This window comes from Oncorhynchus masou, chromosome 18, assembly GCF_036934945.1.
Source record: "Oncorhynchus masou masou isolate Uvic2021 chromosome 18, UVic_Omas_1.1, whole genome shotgun sequence".
Lineage (NCBI taxonomy): Eukaryota > Metazoa > Chordata > Actinopteri > Salmoniformes > Salmonidae > Oncorhynchus > Oncorhynchus masou.
In genome coordinates, this window is record NC_088229.1 from 79,662,086 (window position 1) to 79,688,971 (window position 26,886).

Below are 26,886 nucleotides of genomic sequence, written 5' to 3' on the forward strand. Positions count from 1 at the left end.
ACAAACTGTAACGGTAAACAAACTGTAACGGTAAACAAACTATAATGGTAAACAAACCGTAATGGTAAACAAACCATAATGGTAAACAAACTATAATGGTAAACAAACTGTAACGGTAAACAAACTATAATGGTAAACAAACTGTAACGGTAAACAAACTCTCATGGTAAACTAATCTTAATAGTAAACAAACCATAATGTTAACCAGCTGTAATTTTAAACAAACCATAATGGTAAACAAACTGTGATGGTAAACAAAATGTAATGGTAAACAAACTGTAATGGTAAACTAACTAATGATAAACAAACCATGTTGGTAAACACACTGTGATGGTAAACAAACTGTAATGGTAAACAAACTGTAATGGTAAACAAACTAATGATAAACAAACCGTGTTGGTAAACAAACCGTGTTGGTAAACAAACTGTAATGGTAAACAAACCGTGTTGGTGAACAAACCTTGTTGGTAAACAAACTGTGATGGTAAACAAACCATGTTGTTAAACAAACCGTGTTGGTAAACAAACTGTAATGGTAAACAAACCGTGTTGGTGAACAAACCTTGTTGGTAAACAAACCGTGTTGGTAAACAAACTATAATGGTAAACAAACCGTGTTGGTAAACAAACCGTGTTGGTAAACAAACCATGCCAGTGTAGCACAACAACATTCGTATTAAAGACTCAAGATAAACAATGTCTTTCTATTATACCTTTTTGAGTTCCAAATTGCATCCTATTCCCTACGTAGTGCACGACTTTTGACCAGAGCCATATGGGGAATAGGGTGCAATTTGGGACGCAGGCCTACATTATTTACAGTACTACAGATGCTCACGGTAGGATTTGTGTGCGTTGGTGTATGTATGTGCGTGCGTAGATAGTCTTACTCCTGTTGTCGAGCTGTGCTCTGTACTTGGTGAATCCCTTCAGTTTCACTCTCTGTCCCAATAGGTCGAGGAACTCATCGAGGGCGGGACCAGCTGATTGGTTGTTGTACATCTCCTCCTCTGTACTCTGGCCTGCCTTACAGTACAGCACCCCCACCTTGTGCTGGAAACTCAACTGAAACAAACAGACAACGTATTGATGAATATATAGTACAGGGCTGTGTAAAAACTATTTGACCCCATTTCTGATTTTCTATATTTTATTTTTTTACATATTGTTGACACTGAATGTTATCAGATGGATAATTAGTTTACCTAATTAATTAACAAAGTTATGCAACACCCAATTCCCCCCGTGTGAAAAATAAATCCTGTACACTCAATAACTGGTTGTGACACCTTTAGCTGCAACGAATCCAAACAAACACTTCCTGTAGATGTTGATCAGTCTGTCACATCGCTGTGGAGGAATTTTGGCCCACTCTTGCATGCATAACTGCTTTAATTAACTCAGCAACATTCGGTTTTCAAATGCTCATTTCAAGTCTTGCCACAACATGTCAATTGGGATTTTAATCTGAACTTTGACTAGGCTATTCCAAAACTTCAACTTTGTTGCTTTTTAAACATTTTCATGGAGACTTGAGAGTGTGTTTTGGATCATTGTCTTGCTGTATGAATAAGCTACACTTCAGCTTCAGCTCCCAGACAGATGGCCTGACATTCTCTTGTAGAATTATCTGATACAGAGCAGAACTCATGGTTCCTTCTTTTAAGGCAAGTCGTCCACGTCCTAAGGCAGCAAAGCATTCCCAAACTATCACACTACCACCACCATGCTTTACCGCTGGTATGAGGTGCTAACTGTGGAATGTGGTGGTTTGTTTTTGAAAAAGGTGCCCAGAGGTGCCCAGAAAAAATGGCCTGCTCCTCAGTCCCAGTTGCTAATATATGCATATTATCAGTACAATTGGATAGAAAACACTCTGAAGTTTCTAAAACTGTTTGAATGATGTCTGTGAGTATAACAGAACTCATATAGCAGGCAAAAACCTGAGAAGAAATCCAAACAGGAAGTGGGAAATCTGAGGTTGGTCTATTTTCAACTCGGCCCCTATCGAATACACAGTGGGTTATGGGTCAAGTTGCACACCCTAAGGCTTCCACTAGATGTCAACCGTTTTTAAAAACTTGAATGAGGCTTCTACTATGATGTGGGGCTGAATGAGAGGGGAATGAGTCAGGTGTCTGGCAGAGAGCCACGTGCTGGTCACGCGCATTTCACATGAGAGTGACCTGCGCTCTATTGCTTTTCTAAAGGCAGGAACTCTCCGGTTGGAACATTATTGAAGATTTTTGATAAAAACATCCTAAAGATTGATTCTATACTTAGTTTAAAATGTTTTTACGACCTGTAACATGACTTTTCGGCTGGACCTGCACGAGCGTTTGGATTTGTGTACTAAACGCCCTGACAAAAGTAGCTATTTGGACATAACTGATGGACATTATCGAACAAATCAAACATTTATTGTGGAACTAGGATTCCTGGGAGTGCATTCTGATGAAGATCATCAAAGGTAAGGGAATATTTATTAGGTTATTTCGGATTTCTGTTGACTGCAACATGGCGGATAAATGTATTTGTTTTCTGAGCGCCGTTATCAGATTATTGCATGATTTGCTTTTCCGTAAAGTTCTTTTGAAATCTGACACAGCGGTTGCATTAACTTCTTGCGTCGAGCAATCCCGTATCCGGAGCATAATCATAGCCTCAAGCTCATTACCATAACGCAACGTTAACTATTCATGAAAATCACAAATGAAATGAAAGAAATATATTCACTCACAAGCTTAGCCTTTTGTCAACAACACTGTCATCTCAGATTTTCAAAATATGCTTTTCAACCATAGCTACACAAGCATTTGTGTAAGAGTATTGATAGCTAGCATAGCATTAGCCTAGCATTCAGCAGGCAACATTTTCACAAAAATAAGAAAAGCATTCAAATAAAATAATTTACCTTTGAAGAACTTCGGATGTTTTCAATGAGGAGACTCTCAGTTAGATAGCAAATGTTCAGTTTTTCCAAAAATATTATTTGTGTAGGAGAAATCGCTCCGTTTTGTTCATCACGTTTGGCTAAGAAAAAACTCTGAAAATTCAGTCACTACAACGCCAAACGTTTTTCCAAATTAACTCCATAATATCGACAGAAACATGGCAAACGTTGTTTAGAATCAATAATCAAGGTGTTTTTCACATATCTATTCAATGATAAATCATTCGTGGCAGTTGGCTTTCTCCTCTGAAGCAAATGGTAAAATGCACGAAACTGGAGATTACGCAATAATTTCGACGGAGGACACCAAGCGGGCACCTGGTAAATGTAGTCTCTTATGGTCAATCTTCCAATGATATGCCTACAAATACGTCACAATACTGCAGACACCTTGGGGAAACGACAGAAAGTGTAGGCTCATTCCTGGCGCATTCACAGCCATATAAGGAGACATTGGAACACAGCGCCTTCAAAATCTGGGCCATTTCCTGTTTGAAATTTCATCTTGGTTTTTGCCTGTAACATCAGTTCTGTGGCACTCACAGATAATATCTTTGCAGTTTTGGAAACGTCATAGTGTTTTCTTTCCAAAGCTGTCAATTATATGCATAGTCGAGCATCTTTTCGTGACAAAATATCTTGTTTAAAACGGGAAAGTTTTTTTATCCAAAAATTAAAAGAGCGCCCCCTATATCGAAGAAGTTAAGGAGAAGTATAGCTATAATTCCATGTGTAACACTTGTATTTTCATCAACATTTATGATGAGTATTTCTGTAAATTGATGTGGCTCTTCGCAAAATCACTGGATGTTTTTGGTACTACTGAACGTAATGCGCCAATGTAAACTCAGATTTTTTTTATATAAATATGAACTTTATCAAACAAAACATACATGTATTGTGTAACATGAAGTCCTATGAGTGTCATCTGATGAAGATCATCAAAGGTTAGTGATACATTTTATCTGTATTTGTGCTTTTGTGACTCCTATCTTTGTTTGGAAAAATGGCTGTGCTTTTCTGTTGCTTGGTGGTGACCTAATGTAATCGTTTGTGGAGCTTTCGCTGTAAACCTTTCATGAAATCAGACACTGTTGCTGGATTAACGAGACTTTTATTTTTTAAATGGTGTAAAATACTAGTATGGTTGAGGAATGTTAATTGAGTTTTTTATTGTTTTGAATTTGGCGCCCTGCACTTTCACTGGCTGTTGTCATATCGATCCCGTTAATGGGATTTCAGCCCTAAGAAGTTTTTAAACAGACATCACAACACGGTCTCTACCATCCACCTCTGAAACACATCTCATTTAAACAGACAACACAACATGGTCTCTACCATCCACCTCTGAAACACATCTCATTTAAACAGACAACACAACATGGTCTCTACCATCCACCTCTGAAACACATCTCATTTAAACAGACAACACAGCATGGCATCTTGTACCATCCAACCAGAGGAGCAGAATACATAATAACCAGTCACATATGACTATATTACTCTATGTGGTCTGAGAGTGAATCCCAAATGGCACCCTACTCCTTATTGTGCATTACATTCCAGTGGGTGCAATGTGGGCTGTGGACTGAGCCTTCTCTCAGCAGAGTGTGTCAGAGAGATCCATGTGATCTATAGCGTGTCAGAGAGATCCATGTGATCTATAGCGTGTCAGAGAGATCCATGTGATCTATACTGTGTCGGAGAGATCCATGTGATCTATACTGTGTCAGAGAGATCCATGTGATATGTAGCGTGTCAGAGAGATCCATGTGATCTATTGCGTGTCAGAGAGATCCATGTGATCTATACTGTGTCAGAGAGATCCATGTGATCTATACTGTGACAGAGAGATCCATGTGATCTATAGCGTGTCAGAGAGATCCATGTGATCTATAGCGTGTCAGAGAGATCCATGTGATCTATAGCGTGTCAGAGAGATCCATGTGATCTATAGCGTGTCAGAGAGATCCATGTGATCTATAGCGTGTCAGAGAGATCCATGTGATCGATACTGTGTCAGAGAGATCCATGTGATCTATAGTGTGTCAGAGAGATACATGTGATCTATAGCGTGTCAGAGAGATCCATGTGATCTATACTGTGTCAGAGAGATCCATGTGTTCTATACTGTGTCAGAGAGATCCATGTGATCTGTAGCATGTCAGAGAGATCCATGTGATCTATTGTGCGTGTCAGAGAGATCCATGTGATCTATTGCGTGTCAGAGAGATCCATGTGATCTATACTGTGTCAGAGAGATCCATGTGATCTATAGTGTGTCAGAGAGATCCATGTGATCTATAGCGTGTCAGAGAGATCCATGTGATCTATAGTGTGTCAGAGAGATCCATGTGATCTATAGCGTGTCAGAGAGATCCATGTGATCTATAGCGTGTCAGAGAGATCCATGTGATCTATAGCGTGTCAGAGAGATCTATGTGATCTATAGCGTGTCAGAGAGATCCATGGGATCGATACTGTGTCAGAGAGATCCATGTGATCTATAGTGTGTCAGAGAGATCCATGTGATCTATAGCGTGTCAGAGAGATCCATGTGATCTATACTGTGTCAGAGAGATCCATGTGATCTATAGTGTGTCAGAGAGATCCATGTGATCTATAGCGTGTCAGAGAGATCCATGTGATCTGTAGCGTGTCAGAGAGATCCATGTGATCTATTGCGTGTCAGAGAGATCCATGTGATCTCTACTGTGTCAGAGAGATCCATGTGATCGATAGTGTGTCAGAGAGATCCATGTGATCTATAGCATGTCAGAGAGATCCATGTGATCTATAGCGTGTCAGAGAGATCCATGTGATCGATACTGTGTCAGAGAGATCCATGTGATCTATAGCGTGTCAGAGAGATCCATGTGATCTATAGCGTGTCAGAGAGATCCATGTGATCTATAGCGTGTCAGAGAGATCCATGTGATCTATAGCGTGTCAGAGAGATCCATGTGATCGATACTGTGTCAGAGAGATCCATGTGATCTATACTGTGTCAGAGAGATCCATGTGATCTATAGTGTGTCAGAGAGATCCATGTGATCTATACTGTGTCAGAGAGATCCATGTGATCTATACTGTGTCAGAGAGATCCATATGATATGTAGAATGTCAGAGAGATCCATGTGATCTATTGTGCGTGTCAGAGAGATCCATGTGATCTATTGCGTGTCAGAGAGATCCATGTGATCTATACTGTGTCAGAGAGATCCATGTGATCTATAGTGTGTCAGAGAGATCCATGTGATTTATAGCGTGTCAGAGAGATCCATGTGATCTATAGCGTGTCAGAGAGATCCATGTGATCGATACTGTGTCAGAGAGATCCATGTAATCTATAGTGTGTCAGAGAGATCCATGTGATCTATAGTGTGTCAGAGAGATCCATGTGATCTATAGCGTGTCAGAGAGATTCATGTGATCTGTAGCGTGTCAGAGAGATCCATGTGATCTATACTGTGTCAGAGAGATCCATGTGATCTGTAGCATGTCAGAGAGATCCATGTGATCTATTGCGTGTCAGAGAGATCCATGTGATCTATTATGTGTCAGAGAGATACATGTGATCTATTGTGTGTCAGAGAGATCCATGTGATCTGTAGCGTGTCAGAGAGATCCATGTGATATATACTGTGTCAGAGAGATCCATGTGATCTATAGCGTGTCAGAGAGATCCATGTGATCTATAGTGTGTCAGAGAGATCCATGTGATATATACTGTGTCAGAGAGATCCATGTGATCTATACTGTGTCAGAGAGATCCATGTGATCTATAGCGTGTCAGAGAGATCCATGTGATATATACTGTGTCAGAGAGATCCATGTGATCTATAGCGTGTCAGAGAGATCCATGTGATCTATAGTGTGTCAGAGAGATCCATGTGATATATACTGTGTCAGAGAGATCCATGTGATATATACTGTGTCAGAGAGATCCATGTGATATATACTGTGTCAGAGAGATCCATGTGATATATACTGTGTCAGAGAGATCCATGTGATATATACTGTGTCAGAGAGATCCATGTGATATATACTGTGTCAGAGAGATCCATGTGATCTGTAGCGTGTCAGAGAGATCCATGTGATATATACTGTGTCAGAGAGATCCATGTGATATATACTGTGTCAGAGAGATCCATGTGATATATACTGTGTCAGAGAGATCCATGTGATCTGTAGCGTGTCAGAGAGATCCATGTGATATATACTGTGTCAGAGAGATCCATGTGATCTATAGCGTGTCAGAGAGATCCATGTGATCTATAGTGTGTCAGAGAGATCCATGTGATATATACTGTGTCAGAGAGATCCATGTGATATATACTGTGTCAGAGAGATCCATGTGATATATACTGTGTCAGAGAGATCCATGTGATCTGTAGCGTGTCAGAGAGATCCATGTGATCTATTGCGTGTCAGATAGATCCATGTGATCTATTGTGTGTCAGAGAGATACATGTGATCTATTGTGTGTCAGAGAGATCCATGTGATCTATACTGTGTCAGAGAGATCCATGTGATCTATAGCGTGTCAGAGAGATCCATGTGATATATACTGTGTCAGAGAGATCCATGTGATCTATAGCGTGTCAGAGAGATCCATGTGATCTATTGTGTGTCAGAGAGATACATGTGATCTATTGTGTGTCAGAGAGATCCATGTGATCTATACTGTGTCAGAGAGATCCATGTGATCTATAGCGTGTCAGAGAGATCCATGTGATATATACTGTGTCAGAGAGATCCATGTGATCTATAGCGTGTCAGAGAGATCCATGTGATCTATACTGTGTCAGAGAGATCCATGTGATCTATAGCGTGTCAGAGAGATCCATGTGATCTATACTGTGTCAGAGAGATCCATGTGATCTATAGCGTGTCAGAGAGATCCATGTGATATATACTGTGTCAGAGAGATCCATGTGATCTGTAGCGTGTCAGAGAGATCCATGTGATATATACTGTCAGAGAGATCCATGTGATATATACTGTCAGAGAGATCCATGTGATCTATACTGTGTCTGGGTGGATATTGATCCAGCTGCATTGTGATATTGATTGAAACCATGACAGGTATGAGAGCTTTATTTATCAGACCGAACTGGATTCTTCCTATTATGAGAGATGGAGTCAACTTCTTCCCAAATAGTATCTATCAAAAAATACAAATGTGGAAAAGCAGGCAAAAAAAAACAAATCAAATTCAAGAACATACATAAATCTAGACAATGTCTACATCTGTAACATTCTGTTATGATCCAGCCGGGATCCGGCTCACAACCTGTACAACATCACACAAAACCAGAGAACAAACATCACAACACCAGAGAACAAACATGACAACATTAAAGAACAAACATCACAACATTAGAGAACAAACATCACAACACCAGAGAAAAAATATCTGAACACTAAAGAACAAACATCACAACATAGAGAACAAACATCACACCCCCAGAGAACAAACATCACAACACTAAAGAACAAACATCACAACATAGAGAACAAACATCACAACCCCAGAGAACAAACATCACAACATAGAGAACAAACATCACAACCCCAGAGAACAAACTTTACAACACTAAAGAACAAACATCACAACACCAGAGAACAAACATCACAACACCAGAGAACAAACATCAAAACACCAGAGAACAAACATCTGAACACTAAAGAACAAACATCACAATATAGAGAACAAACATCACAACACCAGAGAACAAACATCACAACCCCAGAGAACAAACATCACAACACCAAAGAACAAACATCCCAACCCCAGAGAACAAACATCACGACACCAGAGGACAAACATAGCAACATAGAGAACAAACATCACAACACCAGAGAACAAATATCACAACCCTAGAGAACAAACATCACAACCCCAGGGAACATACATCACAACACTAAAGAACAAACATCACAACCCCAGAGAACAAACAGCACAACACCAGATAACAAACATCACAACACCAAAGAACAAACATCCCAACCCTAGTGAACAAACATCACGACACCAGAGGACAAACATAGCAACATAGAGAACAAACATCACAACACTAGAGAACAAACATCACAACCCCAGAGAACAAACATCACAACACTAGAGAACAAACATCACAACATCACACAACACCAGAGAACAAACATCACACAACACCAGAGAACAAATATCACAACACCAGAGAACACCAGAGAACAAACATCACAAAATCACACAACACCAGAGAACAAACATCACACAACACCAGAGTACAACCATCACAACACCAGAGAACACCAGAGAACAAACATGACAACACTAAAGAACAAACATCACAACATTAGAGAACAAACATCACAACACCAGAGAACAAACAGCCTCAGACACTGGTCTATACTCCAGCCCTGGCTACATGTAGCCTAACCCTACAATACACTGTCTCTCTCTATCCCCTACCCCTAGTACTCACCCCTTGTTCATCTAGTTTGAGGAGCTGCTCGGGGACCTTAGGGGAGTTGAGGGCCAGACGGAGACAATGGATGTTGAGTTCAGGCATCACATATTCCAGAACCTCTTTTAGAGGTAGGCCTCGGGCTGTACCATGTCTCGCCGTGGAGGGGACTGCATCCTCCAGGATTGCCCCACGTAGGGTTGTTAACTGGGAGGGATGGATATATAGAGAGAGAGAGAGAGGGAGAGAGGGAGAGAGAAAGATACAGACAGAGAGGTAGAGAGAGAGGGCGAGAGAGAGAGAAAGATACAGACAGAGACCGAGACAGAGAGAGGTAGAGAGAGAGAGAGAGAGGTAGAGAGAGAGAGAGAGAGGTAGAGAGAGAGAGAGAGAGAGAGAGAGAGAGAGAGAGAGAATATACATAATATGATATTTGTAATGTCTTTATTCTTTTGGAACATCTGTGAGTGTGATGTCTACTGTTAATTTTTGTTGTCTATTTCACTTTTGTAAATTATCCACCTCACTTGCTTTGACAATGTTAACATATGTTTCCCATGCCAATAAAGCCCCTTGAATTGAATTGAGAGGGGTAGAGAGAGAGAGAGAGAGCGAGAGAGAGATTATTATTTTATTTATTTTTTCGTTTTTTTTTTTGTATACTTAGACAATGTAAGTAATTTAACTTGCCATGTAAAAAAAGTCTATTGAATTTGATTGAATTGAATTGAGAGAGAGCGTGATAATGAAGGTTTAGGCCCCTGCACCACTACCCCCTCCACCCCTCCAGCCTCTCCATCCCTCCACCCCTCCAGCCTCTCCATCCCTCCACCCCTGCAGCCTCTCCATCCCTCCACCCCTCCAGTCTCTCCACCCCTCCAGCCTCTCCATCCCTCCACCCCTCCAGTCTCTCCATCCCTCCACCCCTCCAGCCTCTCCATCCCTCCACCCCTCCAGCCTCTCCATCCCTCCGCCCCTCCAGCCTCTCCACCCCTCCATCCTCTCCATCCCTCCACCCCACCAGTCTCTCCACCCTCCAGCCTCTCCATCCCTCCACCCCTCCAGTCTCTCCACCCCTCCAGCCTCTCCATCCCTCCACCCCTCCAGCCTCTCCATCCCTCCGCCCCTCCAGCCTCTCCACCCCTCCAGCCTCTCCATCCCTCCACCCCACCAGTCTCTCCACCCCTCCAGCCTCTCCATCCCTCCACCCCTCCAGCCTCTCCATCCCTCTACCCCTCCAGTCTCTCCACCCTCCAGCCTCTCCATCCCTCCACCCCACCAGCCTCTCCACCCCTCCAGTCTCTCCACCCCTCCAGCCTCTCCATCCCTCCACCCCTCCAGCCTCTCCATCCCTCCACCCCTCCAGCCTCTCCACCCCTCCAGCCTCTCCATCCCTCCACCCCTCCAGCCTCTCCATCCCTCTACCCCTCCAGTCTCTCCACCCCTCCAGCCTCTCCATCCCTCCACCCCTCCAGTCTCTCCACCCCTCCAGCCTCCACAGCCTCTCCATCCCTCCACCCCTCCAGCCTCTCCATACCTCCACCCCTCCAGCCTCTCCATCCCGCTACCCCTCCAGTCTCTCCACCCCTCCAGCCTCTCCATCCCTCCACCCCTCCAGTCTCTCCACCCCTCCAGCCTCTTCATCCCTCCACCCCTCCAGCCTCTCCATCCCTCCACCCCTCCATTCTCTCCACCCCTCCAGCCTCTTCATCCCTCCACCCATCCAGCCTCTCCATCCCTCCACCCCTCCAGGCTCTCCACCCCTCCAGCCTCTCCATCCCTCCAGCCTCTCCATCACTCCACCCCTCCAGCCTCTCCATCCCTCTACCCCTCCAGCCTCTCCATCCCTCTACCCCTCCAGCCTCTCCATCCCTCCCCCCCTCCAGTCTCTCCACCCCTCCAGGCTCTCCATCCCTCCACCCCTCCAGCCTCTCCATCCCTCCACCCCTCCAGCCTCTCCATCCCTCTATCCCTCCAGCCTCTCCATCCCTCTACCCCTCCAGCCTCTCCATCCCTCTACCCTCTCCATCCCTCTACCCTCTCCAGCCTCTCCATCCCTCTACCCCTCCAGCCTCTCCATCCCTCCAGCCTCTCCATCCCTCTACACCTCCAGTCTCCCCATCCCTCCACCCCTCCAGCCTCTCCATCCCTCCACCCCTCCAGACTCTCCAACCCTCCACCCCTCCAGTCTCTCCACCCCTCCAGCCTCTCCATCCCTCCACCCCTCCAGCCTCTCCATCCCTCCACCCCTCCAGCCTCTCCATCCCTCCACCCCACCAGTCTCTCCACCCCTCCAGCATCTCCATCCCTCCACCCCTCCAGCCTCTCTATCCCTCCACCCCTCCAGCCTCTCCATCCCTCCAGTCTCTCCACCCTCCAGTCTCTCCATCCCTCCACCCCTCCAGCCTCTCCATCCCTCCACCCCTCCAGCCTCTCCATCCCTCTACCCCTCCAGTCTCTCCACCCCTCCAGTCTCTCCATCCCTCCACCCTCCAGCCTCTCCATCCCTCCACCCCTCCAGCCTCTCCATCCCTCTACCCCTCCAGTCTCTCCACCCCTCCAGCCTCTCCATCCCTCTACCCCTCCAGTCTCTCCACCCCTCCAGTCTCTCCATCCCTCCACCCCTCCAGCCTCTCCATCCCTCCACCCCTCCAGCCTCTCCATCCCTCTACCCCTCCAGTCTCTCCACCCCTCCAGTCTCTCCACCCCTCCAGCCCTCCAGCCTCTCCATCCCTCTACCCCTCCAGCCTCTCCACCCCTCCACCCCTCCAGTCTCTCCATCCCTGAGGCCACTCCATCCCTCTACCCTCTCCAGCCTCTCCATCCCTCTACCCTCCAGCCTCTCCATCCCTGAGGCCACTCCATCCCTCTACCCCTCCAGTCTCCCCATCCCTCCACCCCTCCAGCCTCTCCATCCCTCTACCCCTCCAGTCTCCCCATCCCTCCACCCCTCCAGCCTCTCCATCCCTCTACCCCTCCAGCCTCTCCATCCCTCTACCCCTTCAGCCTCTCCATCCCTCTACCCCTTCAGCCTCTACATCCCTCCACCCCTCCAGCCTCTCCATCCCTCCACCCCTCCAGTCTCTCCACCCCTCCAGCCTCTCCATCCCTCCACCCCTCCAGTCTCTCCACCCCTCCAGCCTCTCCAGCCTCTCCATCCCTCCACCCCTCCAGCCTCTCCATCCCTCCACCCCTCCAGCCTCTCCATCCCTCCACCCCTCCAGTCTCTCCACCCCTCCAGCCTCTCCATCCCTCTACCCCTCCAGCCTCTCCATCCCTCTACCCCTCCAGCCTCTACATCCCTCCACCCCTCCAGTTTCTCCACCCATCCAGTCTCTCCACCCCTCCAGCCTCTCCATCCCTCCACCCCTCCAGCCTCTCCATCGCTCCACCCCTCCAGTCTCTCCACCCTCCAGCCTCTCCATCCCTCCACCCCTCCAGCCTCTACATCCCTCCACCCCTCCAGTTTCTCCACCCATCCAGTCTCTCCACCCCTCCAGCCTCTCCATCCCTCCACCCCTCCAGCCTCTCCATCCCTCTACCCTCTCCATCCCTCTACCCTCTCCAGCCTCTCCATCCCTCTACCCCTCCAGCCTCTCCATCCCTCCAGCCTCTCCATCCCTCTACACCTCCAGTCTCCCCATCCCTCCACCCCTCCAGCCTCTCCATCCCTCCACCCCTCCAGACTCTCCAAACCTCCACCCTCTCCACCCCTCCAGCCTCTCCATCCCTCCACCCCTCCAGCCTCTCCATCCCTCCACCCCTCCAGACTCTCCATCCCTCCACCCCACCAGTCTCTCCACCCCTCCAGCATCTCCATCCCTCCACCCCTCCAGCCTCTCTATCCCTCCACCCCTCCAGCCTCTCCATCCCTCCAGTCTCTCCACCCCTCCAGCCTCTCCATCCCTCCACCCCTCCAGCCTCTCCATCCCTCTACCCCTCCAGTCTCTCCACCCCTCCAGCCTCTCCATCCCTCCAGCCTCTCCATCCCTCCACCCCTCCAGTCTCTCCACCCCTCCAGTCTCTCCACCCCTCCAGCCTCTCCATCCCTCCACCCCTCCAGCCTCTCCATCCCTCTACCCCTCCAGCCTCTCCACCCCTCCACCCCTCCAGTCTCTCCATCCCTGAGGCCACTCCATCCCTCTACCCTCTCCAGCCTCTCCATCCCTCTACCCCTCCAGCCTCTCCATCCCTGAGGCCACTCCATCCCTCTACCCCTCCAGTCTCCCCATCCCTCCACCCCTCCAGCCTCTCCATCCCTCTACCCCTCCAGTCTCTCCACCCATCCAGTCTCTCCACCCCTCCAGCCTCTCCATCCCTCCACCCCTCCAGCCTCTCCATCCCTCCACCCCTCCAGCCTCTCCATCCCTCCACCCCTCCAGTCTCTCCACCCCTCCAGCCTCTCCATCCCTCTACCCCTCCAGCCTCTCCATCCCTCTACCCCTCCAGCCTCTACATCCCTCCACCCCTCCAGTTTCTCCACCCATCCAGTCTCTCCACCCCTCCAGCCTCTCCATCCCTCCACCCCTCCAGTCTCTCCACCCCTCCAGCCTCTCCATCCCTCCACCCCTCCAGCCTCTCCATCCCTCCACCCCTCCAGCCTCTCCATCCCTCCACCCTCCAGCCTCTCCATCCCTCCACCCCTCCAGCCTCTCCATCCCTCCACCCCTCCAGTCTCTCCACCCCTCCAGCCTCTCCATCCCTCCACCCCTCCAGCCTCTCCATCCCTCCAGCCTCTCCATCCCTTCACCCCTCCAGTCTCTCCATTCCTCCACCCCTCCAGTCTCTCCATCCCTCCACCCCTCCTGCCTCTCCATCCCTCCACCCTTCCAGCCTCTCCATCCCTCCACCCTTCCTGCCTCTCCATCCCTCCACCCCTCCAGTCTCTCCACCCCTCCAGCCTCTCCACCCCTCCAGCCTCTCCACCCCTCCAGCCTCTCCACCCCTCCAGCCTCTCATCATTTACATTACATTTACATTTAAGTCATTTAGCAGACGCTCTTATCCAGAGCGACTTACAAATTGGTGAATTCACCTTCTGACATCAGTGGAACAGCCACTTTACAATAGTGCATCTAAATCATTTAAGGGGGGGGGGGGTGAGAAGGATTGCTTTATCCTATCCTAGGTATTCCTTGAAGAGGTGGGGTTACTGACTCTCCATCCCTCCACCCTCTCCATCCCTCCACCCTCTCCACCCCTCCACCCCTCCAGTCTCTCCATCCCTCCACCCCTCCAGCCTCTCCATCCCTCCACCCCTCCAGCCTCTCCATCCCTCCATCCCTCCACCCCTCCAGCCTCTCCATCCCTCCACCCCTCCAGCCTCTCCATCCCTCCACCCTCTCCATCCCTCCACCCTCTCCACCCCTCCACCCCTCCAGTCTCTCCATCCCTCCACCCCTCCAGCCTCTCCATCCCTCCACCCCTCCAGCCTCTCCATCCCTCCATCCCTCCACCCCTCCAGCCTCTCCATCCCTCCACCCCTCCAGCCTCTCCATCCCTCCATCCCTCCACCCCTCCAGCCTCTCCATCCCTCCACCCCTCCAGCCTCTCCATCCCTCCACCCTCTCCATCCCTCCACCCTCTCCACCCCTCCACCCCTCCAGTCTCTCCATCCCTCCACCCCTCCAGCCTCTCCATCCCTCCACCCCTCCAATCTCTCCACCCCTCCAGTCTCTCCACCCCTCCAGCCTCTCCAGCCTCTCCATCCCTCCACCCCTCCAGCCTCTCCATCCCTCCACCCCTCCAGCCTCTCCATCCCTCTACCCCTCCAGTCTCTCCATCCCTCCACCCTCTCCATCCTTCCACCACTGCCAGTCAATGTCCCGCTGTGAGTGAATCTGGAAGTCAGACAATGTTATTTGAATTGACGTTTTCTTTCACTTCATTATTGTAAAAAATATTTTCAGAGTGAGGTGTAGTAGGGTAATGTGTAGTAGGGTAGTGTGTATGTGTGTGTGTTTGAGAGAGAGAGAGAGAGAGAGAGAGGGAGAGTGTTCACTGCAGTGCAGATACACCATTGCCATCAGTGACTGAACAGGGGATTTAACCTTGTCTCTGTGACCGAGAGGAGAGGGCTGGCGTGACCCATTTAGTTGAAATATGGAGAAAAGGTTACGCTTCAAACCAGGACTGACATTTAATATCAGTGACACCCCCCCCCCCCCCGATACAACCTTCTCCTGCATCTGTTTCACCTTCATTATTCAGAGAGCAGACCCCCTAGAGTCATTCACTGACAGCTGAGTCTGTCTGTGTGTGTGACTGGCTGACTGGCTGGCCTGCTGGCTGGCTGGCTGACTGGCTGACTGACTGGCTGGCTGACTGGCCGGCTGACTGCCCAACTGGCCGACTGGCTTACTGACTGGCTGACTGACTGACTGACTGACTGACTGACTGACTGACTGGCTGACTGACTGACTGGCTGGCTGGCTGGCTGGCTGGCTGGCTGGCTGACTAACTAACTGGCTGACAGGCTCACTGACTGGCTGACTGGCTGACTGGCTGGATGACTAACTAATTAGCTGACTGGCTGACTGACTGGATGACTGACTGGCTGAATGGCTGGATGACTGGCTGACTGAATGACTGTCCAACTGACTGACTAACTGGCTGACTGGCTAACCGACTGGCTGGCTGGCTGACTGACTGGCTGGTCGACCGGCTAACCAACTGGCTGGCTGACTGACTGGCTGGCTGACTGACCAACTGGCTGACTGACTGACTGACTGGCTGACCAACTGGCTGACCAACTGGCTGACCAACTGGCTGACTGGCTGACTGACTGGCTGGCTGACTGACCAACTGGCTGACAGGCTGACTGACTGACTGACTGACTGGCTGACTGGCTGACCAGCTGGCTAACTGACCAACTGGCTGACCAACTGGCTGACTGACTGGCTGACCAGCTGGCTGACTGACTAGCTGACTGACTGACTGGCTGACTGACTGGGTGACTGGTTTACTGACTAACTAACTGACTGACTGTTTATGAAAGATACTTTTCTCAGCAACATTGATGTCCTGAATGTAGCAGGTGTAAGATCAGTAGGAAAAAGTGATGGGCTACTTTCTACTCAGGCCACGGTCAGTGTGAACCGGAGTGACTTGACACAACGCTGGCTAAACAAGTACCCTCCAAGCTCGTCATCAAGCTCGAGTCCCTGGGTCTCGACCCCGCCCTGTGCAACTGGGTACTGGACTTCCTGACGGGCCGCCCCCAAGGGGGTGAGGGTAGGCAACAACATCTCCACCCCGCTGATCCTCAACACTGGGGCCCCACAAGGGTGCGTTCTGAGCCCTCTCCTGTACTCCCTGTTCACCCACGACTGCGTGGCCACGCACACCTCCAACTCAATCATCAAGTTTGCGGACGACACAACAGTGGTAGGCTTGATTACCAACAACGACGAGACGGCCTACAGGGAGGAGGTGAGGGCCCTCGGAGTGTGGTGTCAGGAAAATAACCTCGAACTCAACGTCAACAAAACTAAGGAGATGATTGTGGACTCCAGGAAACAGCAGAGGGAACACCCCCCTATCCACATCGATGGAACAGTAGTGGAGAGGGTAGTAAGTTTTAAGTTCCTCGGCATACACATCACAGACAAACTGAATTGGTCCACTCACACAGACAGCATCGTGAAAAAGGCGCAGCAGCGCCTCTTCAACCTCAGGAGGCTGAGGAAATTTGGCTTGTCACCAAAAGCACTCACAAACTTCTACAGATGCACAATCGAGAGCATCCTGGCGGGCTGTATCACTGCCTGGTACGGCAACTGCTCCGCCCACAACCGTAAGGCTCTCCAGAGGGTAGTGAGGTCTGCACAACGCATCACCGGGGGCAAACTACCTGCCCTCCAGGACACCTACACCACCCGATGTTACAGGAAGGCCATAAAGATCATCAAGGACAACAACCACCCGAGCCACTGCCTGTTCACCCCGCTATCATCCAGAAAGGGAGGTCAGTACAGGTGCATCAAAGCTGGGACCGAGAGACTGAAAAACAGCTTCTATCTCAAGGCCATCAGACTGTTAAACAGCAACCACTAACATTGAGTGGCTGCTGCCAACACACTGACTCACCTCCAGCCACTTTAATAATGGGAATTGATGGGAAATGATGTAAAATATATCACTAGCCACTTTAAACAATGCTACCTAATATAATGTTTACATACCCTACATTATTCATCTCATATGTATACGTATATACTGTATTCTATATCATCTACTGCATCCTTATGTAATACATGTATCACTAGCCACTTTAACTATGCCACTTTGTTTACATACTCATCTCATATGTATATACTGTACTCGATACCATCTACTGTATCTTGCCTATGCTGCTCTGTACCATCACTCATTCATATATCTTAATGTACATATTCTTTATCCTTTTACACTGTGTATAAGACAGTAGTTTTGGAATTGTTAGTTAGATTACTTGTTGGTTATTACTGCATTGTCGGAACTAGAAGCACAAGCATTTCGCTACACTCGCATTAACATCTGCTAACCATGTGTATGTGACAAATAAATTTCATTTGATTTTTTTATTTGATTTGTAGCTACAAACAAAACGGAGTTAATTGGTTCCAGTCTGCTGTGAACTGTTCATCCATGCAACATTTTCCAAATATAAGTTTCTCATGTTGTCAGACAGTCATTTTTATTTTTAAGTTAAAGCATACTGTCAGCTTGCTAGCAAACTGATATCTTTCCGACAGATAATATCTAAACCAGGCCAGAACTTGTCCGTGTAGACCAATTTGGGTTTCCAATCTCTCCAAAAGAATGTGGTGATCGATGGTATCAAAAGCAGCACTAAGGTCTAGGAGCACGAGGACAGATGCAGAGCCTCGGTCTGACGACATTAAAAGGTCACTTACCACCTTCACAAGTGCAGTCTCAGTGCTATGATAGGGTCTAAAACCAGACGGAAGCATTTTTATTTTACCTTTACTTACCTAGGCAAGTCAGTCAAGAACAAATTCATATTTTCAATACCTAACGGGGAACAGTGGGTTAACTGCCTTGTTCAGGAGCAGAATGACAGATTTTTCCCTTGTCAGCTCCGATCCTGCAACCTTTCAGTTACTCGTCCAATGCTCTAACTACTAACTACCTGCCTCCCCGATTTGGATACTTTGTCTTTAGGAATGCAGTAAGTTGCTGCGCAACAGCTTTTTCAAAACATTTTGAGAGGAATGGAAGATTCCATATAGGCCGATAGTTTTTTATATTTTTCTGGGTCAAGGTTTGGCCTTTTCAAGAGAGGCTTTATTACTGCCACTTTTAGTGAGTTTGGTAAACATCCGGTGGATAGAGAGCCGTTTATTATGTTCAACATAGGAGGTCCAAGCACAGGAAGCAGCTCTTTCAGTAGTTTAGTTGGAAAAGGGTCCAGTATGCAGCTTGAAGGTTTAGAGGCCATGATTATTTTCCTCATTGTGTTAAGAGATATAGTACTAAAACACTTGAGTGTCTCCATTGATCCTAGGTCCTGGCAGAGTTGTTCAGACTCAGGACAACTGAGCTTTGGAGGAATACACAGATTTAAAGAGGCGTCCGTAATTTGCTTTCTAATGATCATGATCTTTTCACCTAAGAAGATAATGGATTCATCACTGCTGAAGTGAAAGCCATCCTCTCTTGGGGAATGCTGCTTTTTAGTTAGCTTTGCAAAAGTATCAAAAATACATTTTGGATTGTTCTTATTTTCCTCAATTAATTTGTAAAAATAGGATGATCGAGCAGCAGTAAGGGCTCTTCGATACAACACGGTACTGTCTTTCCAAGCTAGTCCGAAGACCTCCAGTTGTGTATTTTCTGGAAGCTTGCTTCAGGGCTCGGGTATTTTCTGGAAGCTTGCTTCGGGGCTCGGGTATTTTCTGGAAGCTTGCTTCAGGGCTCGGGTATTTTCTGGAAGATTGCTTCAGGGCTCGGGTATTTTCTGGAAGATTGCTTCAGGGCTCGGGTATTTTCTGGAAGCTTGCTTCAGAGCAAGGGTATTTTCTAGAAGCTTGCTTCAGGGCTCGGGTATTTTCTGGAAGCTTGCTTCAGGGCTCGGGTATTTTCTGGAAGCTTGCTTCAGGGCTCGGGTATTTTCTGGAAGATTGCTTCAGGGCTCGGGTATTTTCTGGAAGATTGCTTCAGGGCTCGGGTATTTTCTGGAAGCTTGCTTCAGAGCAAGGGTATTTTCTAGAAGCTTGCTTCAGGGCTCGGGTATTTTCCGGAAGCTTGCTTCAGGGCTCGGGTATTTTCTGGAAGCTTGTTTCAGAGCTCGGGTATTTTCTGGAAGCTTGCTTCAGGGCTCGGGTATTTTCTGGAAGCTTGCTTCAGAGCTCGGGTATTTTCTGGAAGCTTGCTTCAGGGCTCGGGTATTTTCTGGAAGCTTGCTTCAGGGCTCGGGTATTTTCTGGAAGCTTGCTTCAGGGCTCGGGTATTTTCTGGAAGCTTGCTTCAGAGCTCGGGTATTTTCTGGAAGCTTGCTTCAGGGCTCGGGTATTTTCTGGAAGCTTGCTTCAGAGCTCGGGTATTTTCTGGAAGCTTGCTTCAGAGCTCGGGTATTTTCTGGAAGCTTGCTTCAGGGCTCGGGTATTTTCTGGAAGCTTGCTTCAGGGCTCGGGTATTTTCTGGAAGCTTGCTTCAGAGCTCGAGTATTTTCTGGAAGCTTGCTTCAGGGCTCGGGTATTTTCTGGAAGCTTGCATCAGAGCTCGGGTATTTTCTGGAAGCTTGCTTCAGGGCTCGGGTATTTTCTGGAAGCTTGCTTCAGAGCTCGGGTATTTTCTGGAAGCTTGCTTCAGAGCTCGGGTATTTTCTGGAAGCTTGCTTCAGAGCTCGGGTATTTTCTGGAAGCTTGCTTCAGGGTACGGGTATTTTCTGGAAGCTTGCTTCAGGGCTCGGGTATTTTCTGGAAGCTTGCTTCAGGGCTCGGGTATTTTCTGGAAGCTTGCTTCAGGGCTCGGGTATTTTCTGGAAGCTTGCTTCAGAGCTCGGGTATTTTCTGGAAGCTTGCTTCAGGGCTCGGGTATTTTCTGGAAGCTTGCTTCAGGGCTCGGGTATTTTCTGGAAGCTTGCTTCAGGGCTCGGGTATTTTCTGGAAGCTTGCTTCAGAGCTCGGGTATTTTCTGGAAGCTTGCTTCAGGGCTCGGGTATTTTCTGGAAGCTTGCTTCAGGGCTCGGGTATTTTCTGGAAGCTTGCTTCAGAGCTCGAGTATTTTCTGGAAGCTTGCTTCAGGGCTCGGGTATTTTCTGGAAGCTTGCATCAGAGCTCGGGTATTTTCTGGAAGCTTGCTTCAGGGCTCGGGTATTTTCTGGAAGCTTGCTTCAGAGCTCGGGTATTTTCTGGAAGCTTGCTTCAGAGCTCGGGTATTTTCTGGAAGCTTGCTTCAGAGCTCGGGTATTTTCTGGAAGCTTGCTTCAGAGCTCGGGTATTTTCTGGAAGCTTGCTTCAGGGCTCGGGTATTTTCTGGAAACTTGCTTCAGGGCTCGGGTATTTTCTGGAAGCTTGCTTCAGAGCTTGGGTATTTTCTGGAAGCTTGCTTCAGAGCTCGAGTATTTTCTGGAAGCTTGCTTCAGGGTACAGGTATTTTCTGGAAGCTTGCTTCAGGGCTCGGGTATTTTCTGGAAGCTTGCTTCAGGGCTCGGGTATTTTCTGGAAGCTTGCTTCAGGGCTCGGGTATTTTCTGGAAGCTTGCTTCAGAGCTCGGGTATTTTCTGGAAGCTTGCTTCAGGGCTCGGGTATTTTCTGGAAGCTTGCTTCAGAGCTCGGGTATTTTCTGGAAGCTTGCTTCAGAGCTCGGGTATTTTCTGGAAGCTTGCTTCAGGGCTTGGGTATTTTCTGGAAGCTTGCTTCAGGGCTCGGGTATTTTCTGGAAGCTTGCTTCAGAGCTCGAGTATTTTCTGGAAGCTTGCTTCAGGGCTCGGGTATTTTCTGGAAGCTTGCATCAGAGCACGGGTATTTTCTGGAAGCTTGCTTCAGGGCTCGGGTATTTTCTGGAAGCTTGCTTCAGAGCTCGGGTATTTTCTGGAAGCTTGCTTCAGAGCTCGGGTATTTTCTGGAAGCTTGCTTCAGAGCTCGGGTATTTTCTGGAAGCTTGCTTCAGAGCTCGGGTATTTTCTGGAAGCTTGCTTCAGCGCTCGGGTATTTTCTGGAAACTTGCTTCAGGGCTCGGGTATTTTCTGGAAGCTTGCTTCAGAGCTTGGGTATTTTCTGGAAGCTTGCTTCAGAGCTCGAGTATTTTCTGGAAGCTTGCTTCAGGGTACAGGTATTTTCTGGAAGCTTGCTTCAGGGCTCGGGTATTTTCTGGAAGCTTGCTTCAGGGCTCGGGTATTTTCTGGAAGCTTGCTTCAGGGCTCGGGTATTTTCTGGAAGCTTGCTTCAGAGCTCGGTTATTTTCTGGAAGCTTGCTTCAGGGCTCGGGTATTTTCTGTAAGCTTGCTTCAGGGCTCGGGTATTTTCTGGAAGCTTGCTTCAGGGCTCGGGTATTTTCTGGAAGCTTGCTTCAGAGCTCGGGTATTTTCTGGAAGCTTGCTTCAGGGCTCGGGTATTTTCTGGAAGCTTGCTTCAGGGCTCGGTATTTTCTGGAAGCTTGCTTCAGAGCTCGAGTATTTTCTGGAAGCTTGCTTCAGGGCTCGGGTATTTTCTGGAAGCTTGCATCAGAGCTCGGGTATTTTCTGGAAGCTTGCTTCAGGGCTCGGTATTTTCTGGAAGCTTGCTTCAGAGCTCGGGTATTTTCTGGAAGCTTGCTTCAGAGCTCGGGTATTTTCTGGAAGCTTGCTTCAGAGCTCGGGTATTTTCTGGAAGCTTGCTTCAGAGCTCGGGTATTTTCTGGAAGCTTGCTTCAGGGCTCGGGTATTTTCTGGAAGCTTGCTTCAGGGCTCGGGTATTTTCTGGAAACTTGCTTCAGGGCTCGGGTATTTTCTGGAAGCTTGCTTCAGAGCTTGGGTATTTTCTGGAAGCTTGCTTCAGAGCTCGAGTATTTTCTGGAAGCTTGCTTCAGGGTACAGGTATTTTCTGGAAGCTTGCTTCAGGGCTCGGGTATTTTCTGGAAGCTTGCTTCAGAGCTCGGGTATTTTCTGGAAGCTTGCTTCAGAGCTCGGGTATTTTCTGGAAGCTTGCTTCAGGGTACGGGTATTTTCTGGAAGCTTGCTTCAGGGCTCGGGTATTTTCTGGAAGCTTGCTTCAGGGCTCGGGTATTTTCTGGAAGCTTGCTTCAGGGCTCGGGTATTTTCTGGAAGCTTGCTTCAGAGCTCGGGTATTTTCTGGAAGCTTGCTTCAGGGCTCGGGTATTTTCTGGAAGCTTGCTTCAGGGCTCGGGTATTTTCTGGAAGCTTGCTTCAGGGCTCGGGTATTTTCTGGAAGCTTGCTTCAGAGCTCGGGTATTTTCTGGAAGCTTGCTTCAGGGCTCGGGTATTTTCTGGAAGCTTGCTTCAGGGCTCGGGTATTTTCTGGAAGCTTGCTTCAGAGCTCGAGTATTTTCTGGAAGCTTGCTTCAGGGCTCGGGTATTTTCTGGAAGCTTGCTTCAGGGCTCGGGTATTTTCTGGAAGCTTTCTTCAGGGCTCGGGTATTTTCTGGAAGCTTGCTTCAGAGCTCGGGTATTTTCTGGAAGCTTGCTTCAGAGCTTGGGTATTTTCTGGAAGCTTGCTTCAGGGCTCGGGTATTTTCTGGAAGCTTGCTTCAGGGCTCGGGTATTTTCTGGAAGCTTGCTTCAGGGTTCGGGTATTTTCTGGAAGCTTGCTTCAGAGCTCGGGTATTTTCTGGAAGCTTGCTTCAGAGCTCGGGTATTTTCTTGGAAGCTTGCTTCAGAGCTCGGGTATTTTCTGGAAGCTTGCTTCAGAGCTCGGGTATTTTCTGGAAGCTTGCTTCAGAGCTCGGGTATTTTCTGGAAGCTTGCTTCAGAGCTCGGGTATTTTCTGGAAGCTTGCTTCAGGGCTCGGGTATTTTCTGGAAGCTTGCTTCAGAGCTCGGGTATTTTCTGGAAGCTTGCTTCAGAGCTCGGGTATTTTCTGGAAGCTTGCTTCAGGGCTCGGGTATTTTCTGGAAGCTTGCTTCAGAGTTCGGGTATTTTCTGGAAGCTTGCTTCAGAGCTCGGGTATTTTCTGGAAGCTTGCTTCAGGGCTCGGGTATTTTCTGGAAGCTTGCTTCAGGGTTCGGGTATTTTCTTTATACCAGGGAGCTAGTTTCTTATGACAAATGTGTTTAGTTTTTAGGGGTGCAACTGCATTTAGGGTACAAGGTTAAATTGAGTTCCTCGGTTAGGTGGTTAATTGATTTTTCTCCTCTGACGTTCTTGGATAGGTGGAGGGAGTCTGGAAGGGCATCAAGGAATCTTTGGGTTGTCTGAGAATTTATAGCACGACTTTTGATGATCCTTGGTTGGGGTCTGAGCAGATTATTTGTTGCAATTGCAAACATAATAAAATGGTGGTCCGAAAGTCCAGGATTATGAGGAAAAGCATTAAAGATCCACAACATTTATTCCATGGGACAAAACTAGGTCCAGAGTATGACTGTGACAGTGAGTAGGTCCAGAGACATGTTGAACAAAACTCACTGAGTCGATGATGACGCCGAAAGCCTTTTGGAGTGGGTCTGTGGACTTTTCCATGCGAATATTAAAGTCACCAAAAACTAAAATATTATCTGCCATGACTACAAGGTCCAATAGGAATTCAGGGAACTCAGTGAGGTACACTGTATACGGCCCAGGAGGTATAAAAAGTCTAGACAGTAGTAACACATCCACTTAGCTGTGGGTGAGAGGTGGTTATAGCATTTCCTTCACTTCCATCAATGTGTCTGGGTATCATTTAATATTTATTCAATATTTTTATCTGGACACTTTCTGTTTTTGATATTGCTACTATGCCAGTACTATCACTATACCATTTACACACCTTCTGTATCCTGTGCATGTGACAAATAAACGTAGATATAGCTTGTGTTTATTTGATATAGCGTGTGTTTATTTGATATAGCGTGTGTTCATTTGATATAGTGTTTGGTTATTTGATATGGTGTGTGTTTAAATGATATAGTGTGTTTATTTGATATAGCGTGTGTTTATTTGATATAGCGTGTGTTCATTTGATATAGTGTGTGTTTAAATGATATAGCGTGTGTTTATTTGATATACTGTGTTTATTTGATATAGCGTGTGTTTAAATGATACAGTGTGTTTATTTGATATAGCGTGTGTTTATTTGATATAGCGTGTGTTTATTTGATATAGCGTGTGTTCATTTGATATAGTGTGTGTTTAAATGATATAGCGTGTGTTTATTTGATATAGTGTGTTTATTTGATATAGCGTGTGTTCATTTGATATAGCGTGTGTTCATTTGATATAGTGTGTGTTTATTTGATATGGTGTGTGTTTAAATGATATAGTGTGTTTATTTGATATAGCGTGTGTTTATTTGATATTGCGTGTGTTTATTTGATATAGCGTGTGTTTATTTGATATAGCGTGTGTTTATTTGATATAGCGTGTGTTTATTTGATATAGCGTGTGTTTATTTGATATTGCGTGTGTTTATTTGATATAGCGTGTGTTTATTTGATATAGTGAATGTCTACCACATGGCCTCACATGTGAATCCTTAAAGAGATGGGTGGGGCTAAAGGTTAAGAGGGTGTGAACGATGTTGAATGGGTGTCGACAAAGAAGAGCTCTCTAGTAGGTGTACCAAAACATTCAAGGACCATTTTCACAAAAGTGGGATTATGGGTTTATAAACTGTCAAAGCAGAATTACTTTCCATTGTTCCTCAACTGTAGAGTATATACAATTTTCTAGCTCTGAGTCTCTACTTCTATCCAATGTCAAAAACACAATTTAAAATGTTGCTACATAAGACCGAATCGAGGCGGTCGGTCACAAATAGTTCAAATAAAAAAGGGAAAATAAATAAATGTAAATATGGGTTGTATTTACAATTGTGTTTGTTCTTCACTGGTTGCCCATTTGCCTCATGTGATATAGTGTGTGTTTAAATGATATAGCGTGTGTTTATTTGATATAGTGTGTTTATTTGATATAGCGTGTTTTTATTTGATATAGCGTGTGTTTATTTGATATAGCGTGTGTTTATTTGATATAGTGTGTTTATTTGATATAGCGTGTGTTTATTTGATATAGCGTGTGTTCATTTGATATAGTGTGTGTTTATTTGATATAGTGTGTGTTTAAATGATATAGCGTGTGTTTATTTGATATAGTGTGTTTATTTGATATAGCGTGTGTTCATTTGATATAGTGTGTTTATTTGATATAGCATGTGTTTATTTGATATAGCGTGTGTTTATTTGATATAGCGTGTGTTTATTTGATATAGCGTGTGTTTATTTGATATTGCGTGTGTTTATTTGATATAGCGTGTGTTTATTTGATATAGCGTGTGTTTATTTGATATAGCGTGTGTTTATTTGATATTGCGTGTGTTTATTTGATATAGCGTGTGTTTATTTGATATAGTGAATGTCTACCACATGGCCTCACATGTGAATCCTTAAAGAGATGGGTGGGGCTAAAAGTTAAGAGGGTGTGAACGATGTTGAATGGGTGTCGACAAAGAAGAGCTCTCTAGTAGGTGTACCAAAACATTCAAGGACCATTTTCACAAAAGTGGGGTTATGGGTTTATAAACTGTCAAAGCAGAATTACTTTCCATTGTTCCTCAACTGTAGAGTATATACAATTTTCTAGCTCTGAGTCTCTACTTCTATCCAATGTCAAAAACACAATTTAAAATGTTGCTACATAAGACCGAATCGAGGCGGTCGGTCACAAATAGTTCAAATAAAAAAGGGAAAATAAATAAATGTAAATATGGGTTGTATTTACAATTGTATTTGTTCTTCACTGGTTGCCCATTTGCCTCATGTGATATAGTGTGTGTTTAAATGATATAGCGTGTGTTTATTTGATATAGTGTGTTTATTTGATATAGCGTGTTTTTATTTGATATAGCGTGTGTTTATTTGATATAGCGTGTGTTTATTTGATATAGTGTGTTTATTTGATATAGCGTGTGTTTATTTGATATAGCGTGTGTTTATTTGATATAGCGTGTGTTCATTTGATATAGTGTGTGTTTATTTGATATAGTGTGTGTTTAAATGATATAGTGTGTTTATTTGATATAGCGTGTGTTTATTTGATATAGCGTGTGTTCATTTGATATAGTGTGTTTATTTGATATAGCGTGTGTTTATTTGATATAGCGTGTGTTCATTTGATATAGCGTGTGTTTATTTGATATAGCGTGTGTTTATTTGATATTGCGTGTGTTTATTTGATATAGCGTGTGTTTATTTGATATAGCGTGTGTTTATTTGATATAGCGTGTGTTTATTTGATATAGCGTGTGTTTATTTGATATTGCGTGTGTTTATTTGATATAGTGAATGTCTACCACATGGCCTCACATGTGAATCCTTAAAGAGATGGGTGGGGCTAAA

At 46.4% G+C, this 26,886-nt stretch overlaps 1 protein-coding gene across 2 annotated transcripts in view; it reads right to left on the reverse strand.

The window, feature by feature from the left end:
• LOC135505296 (signal-induced proliferation-associated 1-like protein 2) overlaps nucleotides 1–26,886 on the reverse strand; it is a 492,209-nt gene that overhangs the window by 327,249 nt on the left and 138,074 nt on the right. For both annotated transcript variants that reach the window (XM_064924540.1, XM_064924538.1), the window contains 2 exons: nucleotides 9,427–9,615; nucleotides 891–1,065 (listed from right to left, as the gene is read on the reverse strand). In XM_064924540.1, coding sequence (XP_064780612.1) covers nucleotides 891–1,065; nucleotides 9,427–9,615 — 364 coding nt within the window. The remainder of the gene's footprint in view (nucleotides 1–890; nucleotides 1,066–9,426; nucleotides 9,616–26,886) is intronic.